At 38.7% G+C, this 21,128-nt stretch overlaps 1 protein-coding gene across 1 annotated transcript in view; it reads left to right on the plus strand.

Annotated features, from left to right (window-relative positions):
• DDX10 (DEAD-box helicase 10) overlaps positions 1 to 21,128 on the plus strand; it is a 183,926-nt gene that overhangs the window by 122,402 nt on the left and 40,396 nt on the right. Inside the window, exon 16 of the mRNA XM_086481793.1 lies at positions 1,322 to 1,378. Coding sequence (XP_086337919.1) covers positions 1,322 to 1,378 — 57 coding nt within the window. The remainder of the gene's footprint in view (positions 1 to 1,321; positions 1,379 to 21,128) is intronic.

Here is a 21,128-nt window from a genome sequence, read left to right on the forward strand (position 1 = left end):
CATCATAGTTAAAATACTCATCTGAGTCTTTGGAGATCTGTGTTTCTGGCTGTGCTGTAGCATTTCTTTGTAACCTAAGGCAAGGTAGCTAATGTCTGGGTTTTATGCCATCATATAAAAGGATGTCTTTATTATGTGGGGCTATTACCTTGGCACAACAGAATATACAGTTGTTCTCTGGATAATAGGAAATAAGGTCCTGACTGGGGAAGATGATATAAGCATTTGCTCAGCACACTGTGTATACTTACACATGTGCTTGAAGCTGCATATAAATTTAAGCAGTGGCTTAATAGGGTTGTTTTCCAGATTTGAAGCCTAAGTTAAAGCCCAATGGCTATTCCTGTGTTAGCAAGTGAAATAGCCCAGTAAGAGCAAGATTGCAGAGTAAGATAGTTGGTGCTGAGAACCAGATTGCGTGCTGTGTGGTAATGGGGGATTACACTGTGTTAGCTCTCACCTGATGCTTTGAACTGAATCCCTTTGAGGGAAGTCATTCCTCTGCTCTGTGTTCATAGCACCTACACACCACCACTATCCTGGGTACAGGAGGACATTGACGAACTAGAGTGAGTTCAGCTGAGGTCACTGAGGTGGTCGTCCTGTGAGGGCAGACACAGTTTTGGGGGACCTGACAGCAGCTCCCAGTGCCTACAGAGAGGTCGTGGAGGAGACAGGTGGAGGTGGTCTCTTCACAGGAGTACAGAGCAAGAGGAAAGAGACAATGACCATAAGTTAAAACAAGAGATTCAGCATGGAAGAAAGGGAAACTTTTGCTATGTGAGGACAGTCAGGCGATGGCACAGGTTGCCCAGAGATCTTGTGCAGTCTCCAGCCTTGGGATTCTGACCCAATTGGATGAGGCCCTGTGCAGCCTGGCCTCACAGCTGACCATGCCGTGAGCAGGAGGTTGAACCAGAGACCCCCTGCAGTTCCTCCCTGTTGGATTTCATATTAAGCCATGGAGAAATAAGAAAAATTTGATCTCTTGGTGCCATTTTAACTACCTTGTTCTAGAGACAAATGCTAACTTTGTCAAAACACTTCACTGCATCATTCCGTTAAGATTAACAGGTCTTGGTGAAGGTAAAATGTGAGTTTGAATCGTTCTTGTAGTTTTATTTCCTTTAAGAGCAAGAAGAATGAGTAATATCTCAATCAGATCTTTTTCTTTATTATTTTTCGTCAGTAACATGCAGGGTGAATACCGGCAGTATGCTATGTGTGCATTAAAAACATATAGGTGACTCAACTTTAAGATTAAAGTATTAAAAACAATAACAGGAGTTTGCTTTAAAATTGTGCATCTTGTTTGTTTTAGGAGAAAAGACTAAAAGAAAAAGCAGCAAGGAGAGAAGCCAGGAATAAGAACGCAGAGGTAAGGATTTTTTGTTGTTTTGATCAAGCTACTGGTTGTGGGTTTGAAACTGTTTCTAAATTATTTCATTCCATTTGAACATTGTTGTGATTAATGACTCTTTAAAGGCATTTTCTGTTTGCTTACCTTTTCTTACTCCCTTGCTCTGATGCGGTTTTAATGACTTGCTGTGGAAAGATATTGAGAAAACGTGAATTATGTGTGTTTATGCATGTGTGTGTATAAATATATGAAATGTATGGAAGCTTTTTGGAATTGCACCATTTTTATTCTGTATATCAAGTGAGTTGCAGTGCTGATGCCATGGTTTTTTTTTCTCTGAATTCTTGGTCATGTTTTTAATTTGCAGGCAGTAAGATTTTTTTTTTTTTAATCTCATTTAAACCTGTTTCTGCTGAACTTTTTCTTTAAACAGCAGTATTTACATTGAAGTTTAGTCTTTCCCCTTGTAAGACCCACAAATAAAACCTTTGCTATCCTTTTCTTCTTTATATGTACGTTACTAATTTCCAAGAGACTGTTCTGTTTTTTTGTATTGCTTAGTTTGTGATAAACTGAGATTTCATTCAGCTGCAGTGATTTTCCAGAATATGTACAGGGTAATGTGTGTCATTTCTCACACTGCATCTCCTTGTGCTACACATGAATAGTTAGCAAATATCTTACTCCCTTGAGAAAATCGATAATGTTCTTTGTCCGATTTTTGCAAGCTGGCCTTGTGCTGGGAGGCTTAAGTATAGGAAGATACTTCATTCTGTGGTTCTGAAGTGGAAGGTAATTACAGTTTAAGATGAAAAGCCTAGTTATACTAAATATTAAGTATGATTCTGTCTTCAGAGATGGCAAGCTATGAGAGCTGTTGGCATCATGACTCCCCAATCAAGCAATAGAAATTTTCTGAATGTAATTGAATACATACTTTTTAATGTATTGAGTAAGCATTTTAGGAAAATTATGGAATGAATGATTAACAAACATCTTAATATAGGGAGAAAACATTGATCAAATCAAGCTATATTGCATTCATAAATGCTGCTTGTTAATTTAGCCTCTCTTTAAGGAATACACCCTTCCCCCAACATCATGTTATTCAGCAGCTGGAGAAATAAACCCATTCCTTTTAAAAGTATCTGCTTGCTGATGTACTTCTGTCCCGTTCTTTGCCAAGTAAATTAATGTCTCTGTCCTGTTGGAAAACAAATGTAGTCGATCTCTGTTAAGGAATGAGCTGGGGCGGGGGGATGTCCACGGGTACAGTATGGGTTACATGTGGAGCCTCGCCCCCAAAACTGCATACGATAAAACCACAATTTGATGCATCTCTGCCTCTTCTGTGCAACACTTGCACTTGGAAAGCTAACTTACTAGTCCTGGTCTGGTGTGAGATTGGCATATGCTTTCTGTGAGAGTACCAACTGTGCAAACCTATTACTTTGACTTAATTTTATTCCTGAAGCGCCTAGCTCCCTCTCTGCAAGAAGGTGCAAGCCTCAGGAGCTGACGTGTCTCCTTGATGAAACCTGTTGGGCTTTTTCTCTTGTTTAGAGGCTATTTTTGCCAGAACTGTGTGCAGCCAAGTCCTGTCATTTTCAATGGGGCTCATTTCAGGGGAAAATGCTTCCGCTGGGAAAGGCTGCCAGCTTGGAGCCGGGCCTTTCACGCCTGGAAGTGGAAGGGAGCAATAGACGGTAGATAAAGGTGGCAGTTTCCGTCTGCTGGGTGTCTGAGGAATTAATTAAGAACGCTCCCTGCTTCACAGAATCTTGGAGATCAAGCTAGAGTAGCTGAAGCTCTCAAGAGTCTGTGTGGGATATGACTCAAGCAGCTCCTAGGAGACACCCAGGGGATAAAAACAGCAGGAAACAGTAAAACACAGAAACTATTGAAACAGAAACTAGTTTAGAAAATATATGTTGCCTAAATCAGGAGTTCAAAAACGTTTGCATTTTCACTAGTGCTTTCAGAATATGGCTTGTGACTCACTTACTTTGCTATACACAACTCCTTTGGCAATTAATAGTGTTTTCTCAAAAGAGAAAGCAATAAGGAGAACCAAAAAGGCAGAAAGGGTATTCTTAAATATTTTTCTAGTTTAGCAGATGGAGAAAAGGGCTAGATCAACAATTATGAGCAGCCAGTCATTTCAAAGCAGCTGTGATCATAATTTGTTGTTCCACGTCTATCCGCTTTATTCCCCTTGTTTGTTTTGTTAACTGCATCTCTCTCACATTATAAACTCCTTGGGGAGGTATGCAGCCCACTGAGTTTGATATGACCAAAATGGCAATTTACTTTCCTATTCTAAAAATTAAATAATAATTCATCAATTATGACTTTTGCATCTCTGCTTTAGTAAAATTATTGTTGTTGTGTTACTGGTTGTGCTCTGTTGCTGACTGGACAGGGCCTGGCGTGTTACTCTTGATGTATGCTGCTTTTTTCCAAAATGAAAAGAGAATTTATTTGAAACAAAAACTTTATGGTTTACAGTTTATTTTCACCCGTTAAACCATACACTTCTGGGATTTAATCTTAGTCTTAATTTAATCTTAGGTTCTTGGTTTATGATACTCTTGATTTTTAGGTCTTCTCTGTCCTGTATATGTTCATCCCTTTCCCATGCCAGGAATCTTGACTTCTTGATGCTTTTAATTTACTCTACCTGTAATTTTTTTAACTACCCTTTTTAATAACAGCTTTCCTTCAGTTTTATACCCCCATATTGTTTTGGGGAGGAGGGGAAGTATCTCCATTTTAAGTTGGGGTGATTGTTATTTCTCTTTCATTTCAAAGTTTTAATGCCTCGCATGAGTGCAGTTTTTTGTCTGCATGCCAACAAAAAGGAAAGATCACAGGAGAGATGAGCCTACTACTTTTTCTTCTGGTGCTACCGGAGCAATTGCAGGGAAGGTTTTGCTCAGCCTTGGCTGCGCTGGGATGGAGCGGGCTCCTTGCAACTGGAATTGAACAACCAAATTCTGGCACGATCTGCTGAATGTGCCTGAGCAGGGGATTAGATGGGTAGGTAGCTGCAGTGTTATTGACTACACCTTGGATAAATCCCCATGCAGTACATAAACTGGGTAAGAAGTGAGAGCTCTTAAAGGATGCTTTGGAGAAAGTATTTAATGGAATTTATGACCATGAATTAAATTTGAGTGCAAAAGGCTGTGAAAACATATAAAAGCAGTTTTATCTTATATTCCTATTGAGGAAAAACTGGAAACTTGTTTTTTGGGGGATTTTTTTTGTCATCAGATATTTAATTGTCTCCTGGTTTAGGAGAATTTGAGAAGATATTAAATCCAGGGTTTAAAGATGAAAAAAAGCTAATATTTTGTCCTCACCCAGTACTGATAAAATTGCAGTCCTCAAGCCCTCAAACAAATTTTCATAGAATCATAGAATAGTTTGGGTTGGAAGGGACATTTAGAAGTCATCTAGTCCAACCCTCCTGCAGTGAGCAGGGACATCTTTAGCTAGATCAGGTTGCTCAAAGCCCTGTCCAGCCTGACCTTGAATCTTTCCAGGGATGGGACTTCTACCACCTCTCTGGGCAACCTGTGCCAGTGTTTCACTACCCTCATTGTGAAAAATTTCTTCCAGTCTAAATCTACCCTCCTTTAGTTTGAAACCATTACTCCTTGTCCTATTGCAGCAGGCCCTGCTAAAAAGATTGCCCCCATATTTTGCCCCAAATTTTGATACTGTTTCCTTGAAGATGGTCTAGAGAAAATTAGGCAACTGTGTTGTCTTTTGACCAAGAAATAAAGCATTATGTAGAAGCAGCAGCAACATGGATGGCTGCACTAAGGCAGTAGCTGGTGTTACTTGGTGAGGCCAGCCCCTGGCCTCAAGCAGGACATCTCTGTGCAGTGCTCCGCTCTTGACTTTGCTCTTTTACTTCCAGTGATCTAACACATACTGAATTTTTGGTATACATAAGGGACTTTTATTTTAGGTTTCAATCAGCGTTTAAAGGTCCTTGCTTTGCAAGCAACTGTTAGCTGCAATGAAGCTAAACAGGACTGTATTTCTCCTTTAGTGAGTTTAGTGTTTTGCTACTGTGATGCCTTAGAGCAATATTGATGTGCTAAGAATTATGAAGTGAGGAAGCTTTTGGTTTCTTTTAAAGAAAATTATTTTTGTAGAAAAGGTATTTGCCAGGAGCAGCTGAACAGGTCTGTGGGTCAAGGTGGGGGAACAGAGCAGGAGTCAGGAGAAGGTGCTGTTTCCTGCCCAGCACTGATGTGCTTTATGATCCTCAGCTATCAGCTCCCAGCATCACGCAAGAAATGATAACTAGCCCTAAAAGAAGATATCAGTATCTGCTAGAAAATAGTTTGGACAGCATCTGTAAGCAGTGCCAGGAGTTAAAACTTGCTCAGTCATGACAGTTTGGTGCATCAGTTCAGCCATTGGCAGTCCTATAGCAGTTACACTGTCTGTTTTGCTCCAGGCACCAGCAAAAACCTGAAAAAGGGCTGACCAGCAGACCACAGGCTGTTTGTTCAAAGTCCATAAGAAAAATGTCTCCTGCTGAGAACCTAGGGAAATCCACACGTACTTGTTAGTGAGAGGGTTTTTCTGTTTTAGAAAAGAATGAAAAGGACAAATCATTGGAATAAAGTTGAGGATGGGGATTATTATCAGACCAGAAAACTAACCTCTTCTGAGAGATCCAAGCACTCTTGTCAAGGGCCCTTTTTCATAGGAATGAATTATTGCTGAATAATTGTAGAGCATTAAAAGATCATCAGCAACAGCAGGATCGTAAGTATTCTTTAACTTTTCTCGTGTCTTCTTTCTCCCCTGCTCTCTCCCCAACATATTTTGTGAATCCCAGGGGAATTAGTACTTGTGTATGAGATTTTACATGTTTTAAGAAATATATACTTGATATATATAATTTAAGATTTTTACAGAGTCACAGTGATATTCAGAATCTTTCTACTCTGTTATGAAGGGATTTGTGTAAGCACATCTACAAAATACACCTGGATGAGCAGGAAGTACATACTTACAGATATGATGGATTCAGGCCTTGATATCTGTCTGTATTGTATCACTGCAAGGTATAATCTTCAATATAGCATACTATTTTCTGCACCTTGTGCTATGCTCTGTTGAGATTTTAACCAGAAAAATACTTAAACCCACAATTTTCTTTTAAACTCCATACCCACCATGGGATTTGAAGTACGCTTGCTGAATGCAGCTCAAGAAATCTTTGCACCATGTGGCAAAATTCAAACAAGAAAGGGACAGTTTAGCTATTGCTGATAATCTACTGGGAGAAATATAATCTTTAAAATATGCTGGAATTCTGCATCCACTGTGTATTGTCCCTGTGGTTACTGGAACTGAGTTCTGTTACCTGACAGCTCTGCTTCTGACTTGAATTTCCTTTTCCTTGAGCTCTAGCCAAGGATCTCATGTTTAGGCTGGAGGTTCTAGATTCAGTGTGGATGTGAACAGTCATTTCAGTGTGGAAAGGAATTTACAGGAGTGAAGGAAGAATTTGGTCTGTGCCTCCTGTGAGGCAAATTTTGTTCCCAAATCCCTTTGATCAGTTTATCACTAAGTGTTCTTGGGAAAGTCTCATGGAATGCCCTGCATACTGATGGCTAATGGTGAAGGTGCTTTGGTTCTGGATCACCTCTTATGGATGGTGTAGAGGAGCCATTGCTTTCACTCCCTGTGATTGCTGGAGCAGGGTTTCAGGGCTAGATCCTTCTGGTGGTCTCGAGGATGTAGAGATTGTGGAGTTTATTTTGTTCACAGAAGACCTCAGGAGAGGGTTATGTTGTCCTGATACAGTCTCAGGACAGGCTACGCCTTGTCACTGCTGTTTGATAGTTGCAAAAGACTTAAAGTTGTTCTTTGTCAATAATAATTCTTGATTCTGCAAATCACAAAGAACAGCAAAAAGTGAAGCAATGATACTTCAGTTCAGCTACAAAATCTTCTAGTATCCATTGTGTGGGGAGCTTACTGAAATTATCACGTGAATTAGATCCCTTTTATTAAGTCAAACTTCTTACTTAATTGAATTAACCTTAGCTTGGAAGTAACTCTGATCTGTTGGCTCTTGTGTTCTGTATGCATACCCAAAAACTGTAACTAGCTTTACTTACTTATTCATTACAAGTTTGTGTTTGTATTGTTTTGAATTTCCTGGAGCAGCTCTGTGGATAAACAGAGTAGTTTGGAATATCAGCATTTTAATGTACTAATTTAGTGATTTCAAACAGGTTTCTTAAGGCAAGGTCATGATTTCAAGTTCAAGTTATTAAATGGAAAATAAAGAAATTGTTGATTCTGAACTACTTGGATTCTGGAATATTTTTAAAATCAATGATTTCTACAATATTTAAGTTACAATTTGAAAATTGGTATTACGTGCCTGTATTGAAATGTTACCTGTATTTTGCTTTTTGAAAATAACGTGTTGATGATTCCAGCTAATATAACACTTAAGTTGCTTTAAGTAAAGCTGTAACAAGTCCTGGCTTTTCTGCAATTAAGAACGTATATGATTAAACCAATATTTCTGTGTCATAACCTGAAGAAGTAACAAGAAAGGATTCTGATAGATTGATTTGCCAATTATGCATGCTTCTGTGAACCTTTCAGTTGCTGCTACCAGCACATTAGAGGATTTTAAATATATTTTTCAGATTGACCATTTAAACTAATTGGCCATAGCAATTGAATTTTGTGAGTGCAATATTCACAACTGTTATATTTAATCACATGTGGAATGTGATGAGAGTCTGCTGCTCTATGTGCTGTAAGCTGATGCTTTATCAGTCACTGAGGTGATTTCTTCATAGTACGGGCAGAACCATAGATTAGGGAGGCTGTCACACATGCCTTCTTACCCCCTGAATGTCTACTGGGGTGAGGTGGCTGTGCAGTGGATCAACACAAATGCATCTTCCTTACAGTGTGACATACCTATACCCTATGCTTTGTTTTTGCTTGCTTTCACGTTTGTGGTAAAGAGAGGAAACTTCTTGTTTTCTTTAAACTTTTGTTGTTTTTCTTATTTTTTTAAGGTCGGAGTTCTAGGGTAGCTTTTGATGAAAGACATAATACGGATTTGTAAGGGCAGAGAAACAGAATTTCTGATATGTCAGGGAGCACAAAGGTTATTGTCTTGCTTGCAAATTATTTCCTCAATTTCCAGGACACTACTGAAGAAATTTCTGTAGTAGCTAGATTAAACTCCAGGAAGATTACACTGTTTAATTAATTATTCTTTAGGAAACCTTTTGTTTCTAGAATGCCCCTGTATGTTTGATAGCATTGGAACAGGAGCTTTGGAGCCATCTTAGACTTCCGTTGCTAAGCTTCAGAGCCTTCAACATGTTAAAGACTAAACATTTTTTTTTTTTTTTTCAGAATCAACAATATTTTGGCATTGGAGAGGAAAACCCCCTCTATTTATTTTTATTAAAGACTTAGACTATCAAAATTCAAGATTGCAAATTGGAATAAGTATGTGCAACATCATGCATTTCTGTCTTCCTCTTGAGTTATGTGGGTTTTGCTATTGTTTATTTGAATCGTATAGTTAAAAATAACTCTTGGTAGCTGTAGAATTAAGGAGTGCTTTGGCACCGTTACACAGAGACTCTTGAAAGGGGATCAGCAAATAATCTGAGTGGCTACCTGAGTCTCTGTGTGAGCTCTGTCTCTCCTTTGAACAAGGGAGGTATATATTATTATGCTTAATTTTTCCTTTCTTGCCTGTTTCTGTGAATATTAGGAGTCAGGATTCCATGATCAGGTTCCTCCCTACATACAGCATATTGGTGGAGGACAGGGAAAGCAATAAGAGAGCTCTGTTGGTCTTGCACAGATGCCTTTCTGAGGCTAATGATAAAACCCTAGAAGCTAAGGTTATATTAGTTTTTCTGTTTGAATACACAGATCATCAATTCAGCCAGCATATTACAGTTCAATACATGTAGAAAAACAGTATGTATGTAAGAAACCAGACAAGAGTGCTTTGTGCATTGCAAAGAGCAAACACATATTCAAGGGCAAAGACCTTCACACCTGAGCTTGAGATTTCCATTTCAGCATTGATTGAGTGTTTTCATGCTAACTGTATAGCAGCATGTTCTATAAACTTAAATAGAGGAAGAAGAGAGCACTGCAACTTTGCTTTGTGGTCGCTGTCCATCAATATGTAAGCATTTCACTTTTGAATATGCTCTCTAGTAAAGGTGGCAGGTGCACAATTTAAACATAACTAGCCACTTCAATATGGTTTCAAATTTAATGTAAATTAGCAGCATCTTTTCTTCCTGGCTTCCATAATTTCTTGTTCAGTTTCTTCACTGATTTGATGCCCTCCTCAACAGTCCCAGTCTGAGCAGGACCCAAATGGTCATTTTGCCCCTGCCTGACTCTGGTCAAGGAATAAGACACAGTGGACAGTGCTGGAGCAGCACATCAATCAGTATGAAAAGAGAAGTGGGGGGAAGAAAAAGGAAGAGAAAAAAAGCTGTTCCAAAGTGTTACAAACCATCCTTCAGGCATTTTCATCTTGGTGAACAGATGACTGTGTGAAGTTAATTATAATGATACTTCGTTTATCTGCTGTATGCTACTAGTTAATAGTGTCTAGTAACCAATATTTGAAATTTCTCTCCCTCTAAAGCACAAAATTTAAGGCTGTTATACCAAGCTCGTTTGCTATGTTCCATGTATGGTTTGAGTATTAGAGTGGCATTCTTGTTCTCTTTGCCTTGACACAGTCCTTTGATGCCTTAACCAATACAGTACAGTAGAATTGCATGGAACTGAACTTTTGGAGGTCTTAACCCTCTTTTCTGTCTCTACCCTCAATCCTGAAGATGTGGGAAACCCCAAACAATCCAGAAGTAATGATCTGAGGCTTGCAGCTGCTTTCATACAAAGCTTTTATTTAGGAAGTAGAAATTCCTTCTGGACTGGTAGGTCTTTTTCTGTTCTTTTGTCAAAAGCATGTGTATTCACATGCCTCAATTCTGTCTCTGTAAATATTATGTAGATGGTTGCATTTCACAGATAAGCTGTATCAGGCTGTTCAAACTTATTTATTTTGCATCTTGATTTGTGCTGGTATTACTTTGAGCCACTTTCCAGCTTTCCTTGAGTGTTTGAAACTATCTAAGATTATAGACCTCAGATGCAGGGACTCTGCTGCATATCTCAGGTATGAGCTTCTTAATAATGAGTTAAGTGGCAGATGAGCAGGGATAATGTTTCAGATGTGTTTTGATGATGCTGACATCCTCATGCAGTAAGGAATCATTAAGTTTTAAATTAAGTAGCTGTGTTTTCTCAGCATTCTCCCTGTTTATATTCTTGGAATGTGTTGCTTGCAGTATTGTATGTAGTCTGCTATAGCTACTCGCAGCAGTCGTAATTGCTACTAGTGATGAAAATTGATTTGTGCAATCAGAAAACCATTATCTGCATTCTGACTGGTAATGCTGCCATTGCCAACATTTTAAAATTCTTCTGACGGCTGTTATTTCAGAGTACTCCGGGGTCATGCAGTCACTAGGTTTCCAGCTGCTTTGTGCTGAATTTTACATAAACATTAAAAGAAAAGGAAAAAGCTCTTAATGACTCTCTCAATGTATTTTTTTCCAGAGAGTTTTTAAACATTTAGTGTTTTGTCAGAGTCCTCCCTTGCCAGATGTACTAGATCAGTAGTGCAGTATCCCATGCTTTACCACAGTGCAGTGTTTGTGATAGGTTTTCTGTTCTTTAACAGTATCAGCTGTGCAAACCAAAACAGTTCATTATTAGGAAATGCTAAACTAGTAACTAACACATATGGACTGCATGGGGAGTCTGGTAAGCCCCATACTTCCCCCCAAATGGAGCACTATCTTCTATTTGGAGGAGTCTATTAGGATTTGTGTCTTCCTGTGTTGGCTCCAGGTCTCCCTTGAGATTTATTTTCCTTAAAGCAATGCACAATTTTTATTTTCTATTTTCCCTCCATTTAATGCTTCCTTTCCTTCTTGTTTTTTTTTTCCTCCGTCTTCTATAAATTTTTTTTAGGATTTCTAGGTTTCTTATCTCTTGCTGTTTCCTCATCTCCTTTTCTGTTTCTTCTGAAGGAGACAAATTCAAGCTGCTACTGCTTCTATTTGATTATTTTCTACCTTGTGGAAACTAAGAGCAGAAGCAATGGGGAACAGCAGGAAGAAAGAAATGTGCTTAGTATCTTTTTGGGAAAAGTTTGGGCTGTGTTGGTTCGTTTTGTTTTCTTCTTTCTGTACTTCTGTCTCATGTTTTCCTGACATTTCTTCAAATAAATGCATACTGGTTATATTTTGCTGGGCTGGGCAGTTCCAGTACTGCATGATAAATGTTGATTTTTCCGGTCCTACCTTCATTGTAGGGAGAGCTGGAGGAGGTTCAGTTTCTATTACCCCTTGCACACATTTATCTTCTCGCAAGAAACGTTTTAGTGAAAAAGCATCAGTAAGGGTTCAAAACTCATTACTTGTAAGCTAAGAAAAGCCAGAATTAAAGTTGTCAGTGCTTATCCCTTGCTGTATAAATATAGTGATGCAGATCAGATCAGATGACTGTTTCTCCCTGTCTGCTCACTTGCACTTGCAGCTGAGCCAGATCCTCATCACAGACTTTGCTCAGCGTGTGGTAAGGAGTGGAGGAGACTGTACGTTTGCCTGTTATTCAGTATTTTAATTTGTGATCCGTTAGATAAATGGATTAAAAATCCTTTGACAAACAACAAGTACACATAAACTGTGAGCTGGACTGTTGCTGACATCCTTATTTCTAGCATTTACTGATCTTCTGATTTTTCTTTTTTTCCCCAACTTTTTTGTCTTTTGACTGTATTTCTCAGAATAGTCAGGTTTCGTTCTTTGCTAACATTTATTTTGCAAAGAAGAATTGGATCCAGGAAGCCTGAGATCTTTTCTGGACTAGAAATTGTGATATGTAAATTGATTTGTAAACTGTGCTAGAACAAACATGAACTTGCGTGATGCCTGGTTTGTTTGGTGTTGGTTTCTTTGTTTGTTAGGGTTTTTTTAAAGTTTTCACTGGGAGGTTTGAAAACAGTCAGCAGCATGTAATAGGATTAGACTTGGTTTATACAAGTATATCGCTCTCCTCTGTTCATTCTTGTTGGACAATCTGCCAAAACTCTGAAATTTTCAGCAAGAGAAATTGTGGGTGGACAAGGGAAGGTGATTGATTAATTACAGTCACAATCAACTTACATTTACATGATTTACATGAGCAGCTATTTCAGTTGAAAGCTCATGAAGATCATTAGGCTTCATTTTAAATGGCAGTCTCAAACAGTCCATTTTCTTTGATAATTCATGTGCTGTTAAAATATCATAAGTTATTAGCATTTTTTATTTCCCATCACCTAATATTCTAGCAGATCACATACCTACAAAAGAAGCGCTTACGGTAATTTCACTGTTCAAGGTATTTACTGACTTAGGAGATGCATAGAGCTTGACATTCATTCTTCCAGGCCCTTGTATGGCAAAATTATATGAACAATACAAAATATAACCCACTTTTTAAGTTACTATTCTATTTTTCTGATTTAATTTTTAAAGTCTAATGCTATTGTTATCATACTTAGTTTTGAATTCTCAAGTTCAGTAGTATTATTTTTCTGATACTGGGTTAAGACTTGCCACCATTTCTGTGATTGTGTTACCTCTAGAAGGTTTAACTGGAATGAAGTCTAATTTACCTTCATGAGAAGTGCAAATGGAGTAATTATCCCTGAGCTGGCTGGGCCAGTGAGGTATTAGGACCATGGTTTGAGCACACAGACCATGTGAGTGCTGCGAAGTGGATTTTTCTCAAAGCAGAGGCTGTAGGTGCGTGCACCTTTCCTGGAGTGCAATCTGTCAGACTTTGGTCAGAAGATATTTTATACTCCTAGAGCTTAGTTTTTAGTTTCCTGTGCAACACCAAGGAAAACAGAGTAATGGATTGAGTGATTACATGAAGAACACAGATCTGTAGATGCTGATTAGTCTTTCTACCTTATTTTGAGAGCTATTGCCTACTTCCGTACAGCACTAGAAAACTGTGCTGAGGGCTTGGAATAGCTGTTCTTGTGCTCTGTTACAGCAACAATGAAGACAGTGAGAATAAAAGTGAAGATAATTCTAAGAATTAATGCTTGCTCATTGCTTTCAGAGAAGAGGTACTTGTGTAGGTGCTTAGTGCTACCTAAGTGATTGATTTAACTTTACTCTCAATTATTCTTTTCTGACTAATGATGATGTCTTTTTTAGGTGTAAGCACATAAAGTTCAGGTTATTTCCAAATTAATTCTGTCCCCTTTAAGATATGAACATTTTATTAAATCACTTTGTTTCAGTTATGCTGTCAATCTTGTATTCATCCTATCTATTTTGGACAAATACACAATACTGGGCTCCCAGCTCAAGTGTGTTCTTCCTCTGTATTTATTGTAGAATATGACCATTTTAACTATCCATTTGCAGTGTATGAAACTGTTTTGCAACGTGGTATCTTAAAAGGTTATTTTGTATAGTTCTGCTTTAAGGAACACTTCTATTTACATATTAGGTTTTTAGTAACATTAAATACTTTTATTGTTACTTCTGACAATATAACTGAGCAATTGCCAAGTATAAACTTTATGTAATGGTTCTAGCCATATCTTGGACCCACAAAGATTATTAGGAGCTTGTTAGTCACAATTATGCAGATATTTCACTTCAGCACCTGTTTGCAGTATTCCTTCCTGAACGGCACAGCTTTGTACTATGGCGAAATTACTGTGTTATTATCGTTAAACCCAGAAGTAAAAATCAGCATAAAGAAGAACGCTGTGGCATTAAAGAGGTGAGACAAGTATTGGAAAGTGTCTTCGCTGCATTAGGAAAAAGAAAAAAGAGCCTTGTTGAATATTCTGGCACTTGTGTGTCCTCCCTTGGCTTCTATCACGACCGCATTAAAAACTAAGTCTTTCAGGTGTGTGAAGAGCTCTAAGAGCACCTTGCTGCCATGTTAACAAGCATCATGAAAGTTAGCCAAAATTAAAGTTGCATGTATAAGTAAAATATTGCAAGACACCAACATAAAAAAGTCATTTCTTCTTCTGTCTCTCTCCCTGTGAACCATTACTAGTCTCGTAGACCTTGGAGAGACTTTAAATGTTATGCCTATTTCAGTGGAACTATCCACACAGGAATTAGGAAAGCACAACAGCAAAAGTATGAGCAAGTTTAAGTGAAATTCAGAGGCTTCATGTGGTGGAGGAACTGAGCTTTCACAGTTTGAGACTGGTTCTCTTGACTGTGAGTAGACCAAGTTGAGATGTATGTTGGCGTTGACCTGGTATACTTTTTCATGACTTCTGTGGAGCATCACTATTCATTTTTGCCTTTTGAGAGTGAGCAGAAGAAAGAAATCTTTCTTTCTGAACAAGAAAAGGAGCAAGTAGAGGTTGATTTTCCCTGGTAGCTGGAGTGGGAAGAAAAGGAATGCCCGTCCTCCCTCTTCATTGCTAATTTTTAAGTGTCCTTGTACAGATTTCTGAGATAGAAAGGGAATTTACTGTAAAAGGACATACATTTTGAAGCTTGATCTGAAGCGAGGAAACTGCTCTCAAGAACTTTTGGACCGATGGTACCTCAACAACATATGTCAGTAGATTGTGACATCTGATACATTGTTTTGTCTTTCTGTGTTTGACATTTTCTTTTAGCTCTACAAGAAACATACTACTGTTTCATTTCTGTTTCTGCCTTCTTGGTCCCTGCATGAAGTCACTGTTTCATGGAATCCTCTTTTTGTTTTCTCTTGTTGGTCGATTATTCAAATATGAATGATTCTCTGATAATTTGACAGAAAGTGGATCAAAGTGATGCTTTTTACCTCTTCTGACTTCTCTGTTTTAAAACAAAAAATTGTTTCATATTCTTTGAAATATTGCTTCCATGTCTTAATTGTGAAGCAAAGGGAGCTACTCTCCTTAACCAGGTTGTGATCTGAATTTATACTGCACCTTAGAGTCATGGTTCGGCAAGTTAAGTAGTTACAGCGTTTTCTTAAAGAATGTCAGCTCAATGTTTGATTGTGGTCACCAGATGAGTGATTGGAAAAGAAATACAGAACAAAACAGAAGAGGTGTTTGCAACACTGTCTGCATTTCTGGGCAGCCCATCTTTGGCTATAGAGTGAGAGAGACAGATGCAGAAGGTGATGCACAAATGTATTGAATGGTTTACATAACAGATTCTGTATTCATCTTGGAATGCAGACAGTTAAACCCACAGGAACACATGCTGTTCTGCGCTACTGCAGCCAGTCGGAAGCTGTGGAGCTATGGAATGAAAGAGTAGTCTATTTGTTGAAGCTTATGAAGTCCAACAGGAGGTGTGGCTGAGGACTGACTGACAGTCCTGCTGAAAAGGCACCAGGGGTTATGGAAGATGCAAAGTTGAATGTGAGCCAAGTGTGAATAAGGCAAAGTGGGTTACATAGGAAGACACGTGGTTAGCAGAAGAGGAAAGTTAATACCTTGCTTTTCTACCTCTGGGGCTGTATCCAGAACATTGTGTCCAGTTCTGGGCTCTTCAGTTCAGGGTGGATGTGGAGAAAGTGGTTAGTGTCCAGCAAAGTTTACCAGGGTTGTCTGGAGTCTAGAGCACATGATCTATATGGAAAGGGTAAAGGAGCTGGACTTGTTCAGTGTGGTGAAGAGGAGGCTAAGGGACAATCCAATAGCATGTTTGAACGGCTGTTACAGAGGTGGTGGATCCAAGTTTGTTTTTGCTAGTGGCAAATGATGTAAATTTGCCAAAAATTATGGCTCGAAAGTTTCATAGTGAACACTGGGGAAAAACTTGTTTACAGGGAGGGTAGTGCTGATGTGAAGTAGGTTACCCAGAGAGGCTCAACCTCCTTACTTGGAGATTTTTAAGACTAAGATGGACAAAGCCTCAGCTGACCTGATCTAGTGTTGGTTCACTTTGGGAAATTGTCCTAGGGATCTCCAAATACCTCTTTCCACCTACCTTTCTATCTCTTCCCTAAACAGCATACTCAGTTTTGGTTCCTTCCTCCAATCATTCTACTTCTAGAGCTAGACCTTGGAGTTTTCAGTCAGTAGGAGGTGAGCAGATAGCAGGCAGTAGCTAAATCTGTCACTGAAAAAATGACTATGCCACCTGCTTATTCCTTCAGAACTCATGTCTTAGCACTGCACTGCTACATATATTTTCTTTCTTTAAATAGTTGCATTTTTCCCAATGAAATGGTAGAAAACTTACGTAAAGGTCCCAGTTGACAGATGTAAAGCGAAGAAACAGCTAAAATTAGAAGAGATAAAAATAGAGGTTGGGAAGCTGTCTGAATTCTGCCAGTTAGGTCTGCTCTGTTTATTAGGTCAGATCATAGCTCAGACAGACTTTATAGAAAAGAAAAAGGGGTCATGCTGAAAAACATGCATTTAGAATTTTTTCAAAGTCTGTCAAAGTTGACATATCTTTAAAATTGGTTGATATGGCCAGGATGTTTGGATTTGGCCCTTGGCAGAAGGAAGGCCTGCTGTTTGAGCCTCAAGAGAGGAAGGCAGATTATTTATGAACTTTGAAAATAGTTTACTTAGAAGCTTATCAGAAAAGTGCAACAGTACGATGCACTGAATAGCTGGTGAAAGGACTTTTGGTGTCATAGTGTTGAATCGCAGAAAGGAATTTTCTAGTAAGTGTATTTGGGTGGGCATTCCATCCAGTTCCCTCTGTGGTGATGAGTACAGAGTTCATCTGTAGCATGGCGGATGTGTTCAATTTCTCTTTCATGGAGCTGCCGTATGGACACAGGTCAGGAATAAGCTTGGGGTCATACTTTGCTGCACACTGGCTTCTCTGTGCAAAGGTGTTCGTTCATAAAACGGCTAGATAGCCATTGCACTTCTGAGAGTGGTGGTCTACTTTGATTGCCATGGAATGAAAGCACTTTATGGGTAGTCAGTGAGCAGTCATTGTAATGTCTTCATTCTCATAATTGGTGATGCCAGTGATACTGAAAACATTCAGAAAACACCTAAATATAGACAAAGACTGAGAGGTTTGTGCAGATAATATTAGTGACTTCTTATCCACCAACTGAAAAACCAATTTTGTTAATTAGCTTTGCTTAAAAAAGGAGTTGACATACTTATAATTCATTATTACAAATCCCTGAGAATAGGTTTCCAGGTGCTAAAGAAAATCTGCTCTATTGTTTTTTTCTGATAGGCATTTGAAAGACAATTCCCTGTATAATTCATTAGGCATTGCATTTCAAAACCAGTCTTTGGTTGAAATTGTTTTCAGATTTTTACAGATTCATATTTTTACAGATAGCTGATTGCATTTGACTGTCAGACACTGAGTGAATTAAACTCCTAGAAGGCTTCTTAGTAGGAATGTGAAAGAGTATGAAAAAGATTAATACAGCCTGCATATGTAAAAAGTGTTTGGTTTTTATTTTTTCTATGTCACTGAGGGCACTCACAGTAGTATCAAGAACTTCTGGAAAGATATCCCTTTGTATGACAGCCTAATAAATATGTAATAAAGTATCACTGCACCTATTAAAAGAATATTAATATGTATAAATTATTGTGTAGTCCAATGCTCAATAAGCAGGTATTGACAATGCAAAGATCAGTTTGTGACCGTCTGAGACCTAGATTCTGCTAGAGGCTTTCCTTATGTTAAAATCTGTGAATATAAGGATGAATTTCTGTGTTAAAGGATGTGGTTTCTGCCTCCTATTGTTAACTTCTGATGTAAGCAAGAGAAATCAGAAAAATTTCGTTCAGACCTGGTTTCTGATAGTCAGAACAAAGGTAAGGGCTGACTCAGTAGCTGACTGTTCACTTACGGATAATGCCTAGTGAAGTCTTCTCCAGACTGAATGGTTTGCCAGTTTTGGAGCACGTCTGTAAGCCTTCTGGAGAAATGAGGTAGAGCAAAGTGACTTTGCAAGGGAGCAGGGAGCTCCAGGCCAGGGTAGAACAGAAGCAGTATTGATCTGAATGGAGTTGTCTGTTGGCCTGTGGGAGCACTTTTAATTAACACATAGAAACTAGGACAGTGATTCGCTCAGTCCTCGTTGCTGTTCTCTGTTACTAGCTTTTGCTTAGTACCTTCCAGAGAAAGTCAAAGTACAGTGTAAACTTTCTAGCCAGCTTGGGTTGTTGTATAACGTGTTTTAGTTCCTTCCGTAATCTGGTACAGCAACTCCTGCAGATAATGCTCCATTTTAAGCCTGAAGTTACAAATTCTAGTCATAATAAATGACCAATTCTCATAACAGTTGTATTTTCACTGTGTGCGAGCAATACTGCTGTAGCCTTTTGGTTTCACCTGTTGCGTGTATCTTCTGGCTATAGCCTGAGCAGTAGGATCTGGAGAGGAAGAGGATGCTGTTTCCTGAACGTGTAGTGGCAGCAAGATTTTTCCTGGTTGCTGAAGTCTGGAAGTATTCCAAAGGAGGCGAGTGTTTTGTAATTACGTGTGTTGCTGAACAAAGACAATTTGGCCATGGTGAAAGTTTTATGTTGTAAATAGAATTGCTCTGCAGTTTTACCATTTTTTAATGTTTATCAGCTAGACCTCAAAACAAACTGCAGATCTTTTCAGTGTGGAAGGTGTTTGATATTATAGCCAGAATATGCACAGGATAATAATTTCAAACACACAGCAAGAGATTGAAATTTTCACGTTTGGCTTTGGGGTTTTTTTTTGTTTGTTTGATCTGCTGTCTTTGTGGTGATTTTGAGTAGGATTTATACCTTGTCCCTCTGCATACTGATCTCTGATATTACCTTTGGTAGTAAGATACCTGGCGTATTTGAAGTTGTCTTTATATAGTACCATCCGGAGAAAGGCACCTTTAGGTCAAGCACTTTTCGGGTATTTGGATCACAAGCTCTATACTAGAGGGAAATAGTGTTATAAACAGTATTTAAAAAAAATGAACTACTTGCCCTGATTAGTGTAACATTATCAAACAAAATCATACAGCATCTTTTCAGAATATATTACTCTGATCCTGGCTCTTCACTATTGGCAGCTTGAAACATCAAATAGATCTATAGTTGCTTGAATTATTGATCTGTAACCCTCACCATTCGATGGAAATATTTTCAGCCAGTTTTTGCATCTCCCTGGTTTTAGACAGCTGTATAATGCTGAAGATGTCAGCATGGAAGTCTCTTTGCCCGTCACCCATTCATTACAGCTACAATTTTTCCTGTTCTTATGATATGTGCATTTTAAGTATGATATTTGTGAGCAAAGATACTGAGTTGCCTGTTGGAAAATTGTGGCAAAGGCTGGTGATAAACTACTGTCTGTATTGCAATACCAACAACCATCTAGCTTATTGAAGCAGCAGTAGATGTCCTCTGTAATTCTAGTCATATTTACAAACTGGCCTTCGAACAGCTTTCCCACTGTAAGGAGCTGCTAAACAAAGTGAGTCTGCCTTTATTCTACTTGAATGTATTTCTAGAACACTCATTGCTAGTGAATGTAAGCCTCGTTTAGAATAATAGCATGTAAATCTTCACAGACTGAATTTTTAAACTGTCATTTAGCTCTGAGTTCTGAAATGCTATTCCTATGCATGCTACCTAGATAGGTTAATAAATTGTTATCCAGTGTTTTAGCCTGTCTAAATTTTGTAGACCTTGTGACTGTAGTACTGAGTGCCTCGTGATCTTTTAATGTGTTTTTCCTCACCAGAAGTCTGTGATCAGGATTTACTTCTGCTCACTTGTGCAAGCAAAGAGCAGAGGGAGATACTAAGTGAATTCCTTACATTTTGTTTCTGCCTTTAGGCTGGAGCAGAGAATTGAGCCAGTTTTCCCAGATGTCAGGCTAGCTGCTTGCTTGCTTGACAGTCCGTCTTCTCTCTTATCTGAAACACTTTTAAAAAGAGAGAAAAAGTAAAAATGGAATTTAAAAAAATTACAGAGCATACATGATGTGATAATGGTACCAGCATTTCTTCCAGCTGATTAGTAACTGTAGGCTATGCCAAGTTGCCACTGCTCTCCGGATCAGTTGCTGATAACTTCATCCTCCTTTTGAGAGGCGTTTCGAAAGGTATCTTCTTCCAGGCCATGTTGTTATGTGGTGGGTGTCGGAATTTCAACAGCTTTGTCAATTATTTGGCAACAAACCATACTGGCTTTCAGATGTGTGTGGATTACAATTAAAAACGCAGATGTGGATTATGGTGGCTTCTTGAAAACAACAAATGTTTTTGTAAATGAATTAAATACTTTCCAGGTATAATACTGTATAGCCTTCTTAACTGTTTGTTAATTCATTGCCAACAGTTTTATGGCACTGTTCCCTGAGTTATGGTAGTAATGTTTGCATGTCACAGTGTCAGTCCAGCAAAACAGGAAAAAACCCACGATACTCAAACTCCATAATAGAGACTCATTTGGAGAGTTAAATTGCAAAGATGTAGAAAATGCTGCTGCAAGGTTTGAAGCGAATAGTCTGGAGGCTCTGGATACAGAGGGGCAGCTTCTGTAGTACATACGAAGGAGGGGACAGAGGATGGTGGGCTATAACTTGTCCTTCTCTGTTTTGCCTGAAACGTTCTGGACTCTTCCTTTGGAAGATGGTTCTTCGAAGCTCTTCAGAGAAGTCATACCGTTTGAAATTGTGGTATTTTCTTGTTGTTTGTG

The sequence above is a fragment of the Leptosomus discolor genome, chromosome 1, assembly GCF_034619465.1.
Source record: "Leptosomus discolor isolate bLepDis1 chromosome 1, bLepDis1.hap2, whole genome shotgun sequence".
In the NCBI taxonomy this organism is placed as follows: domain Eukaryota; kingdom Metazoa; phylum Chordata; class Aves; order Leptosomiformes; family Leptosomidae; genus Leptosomus; species Leptosomus discolor.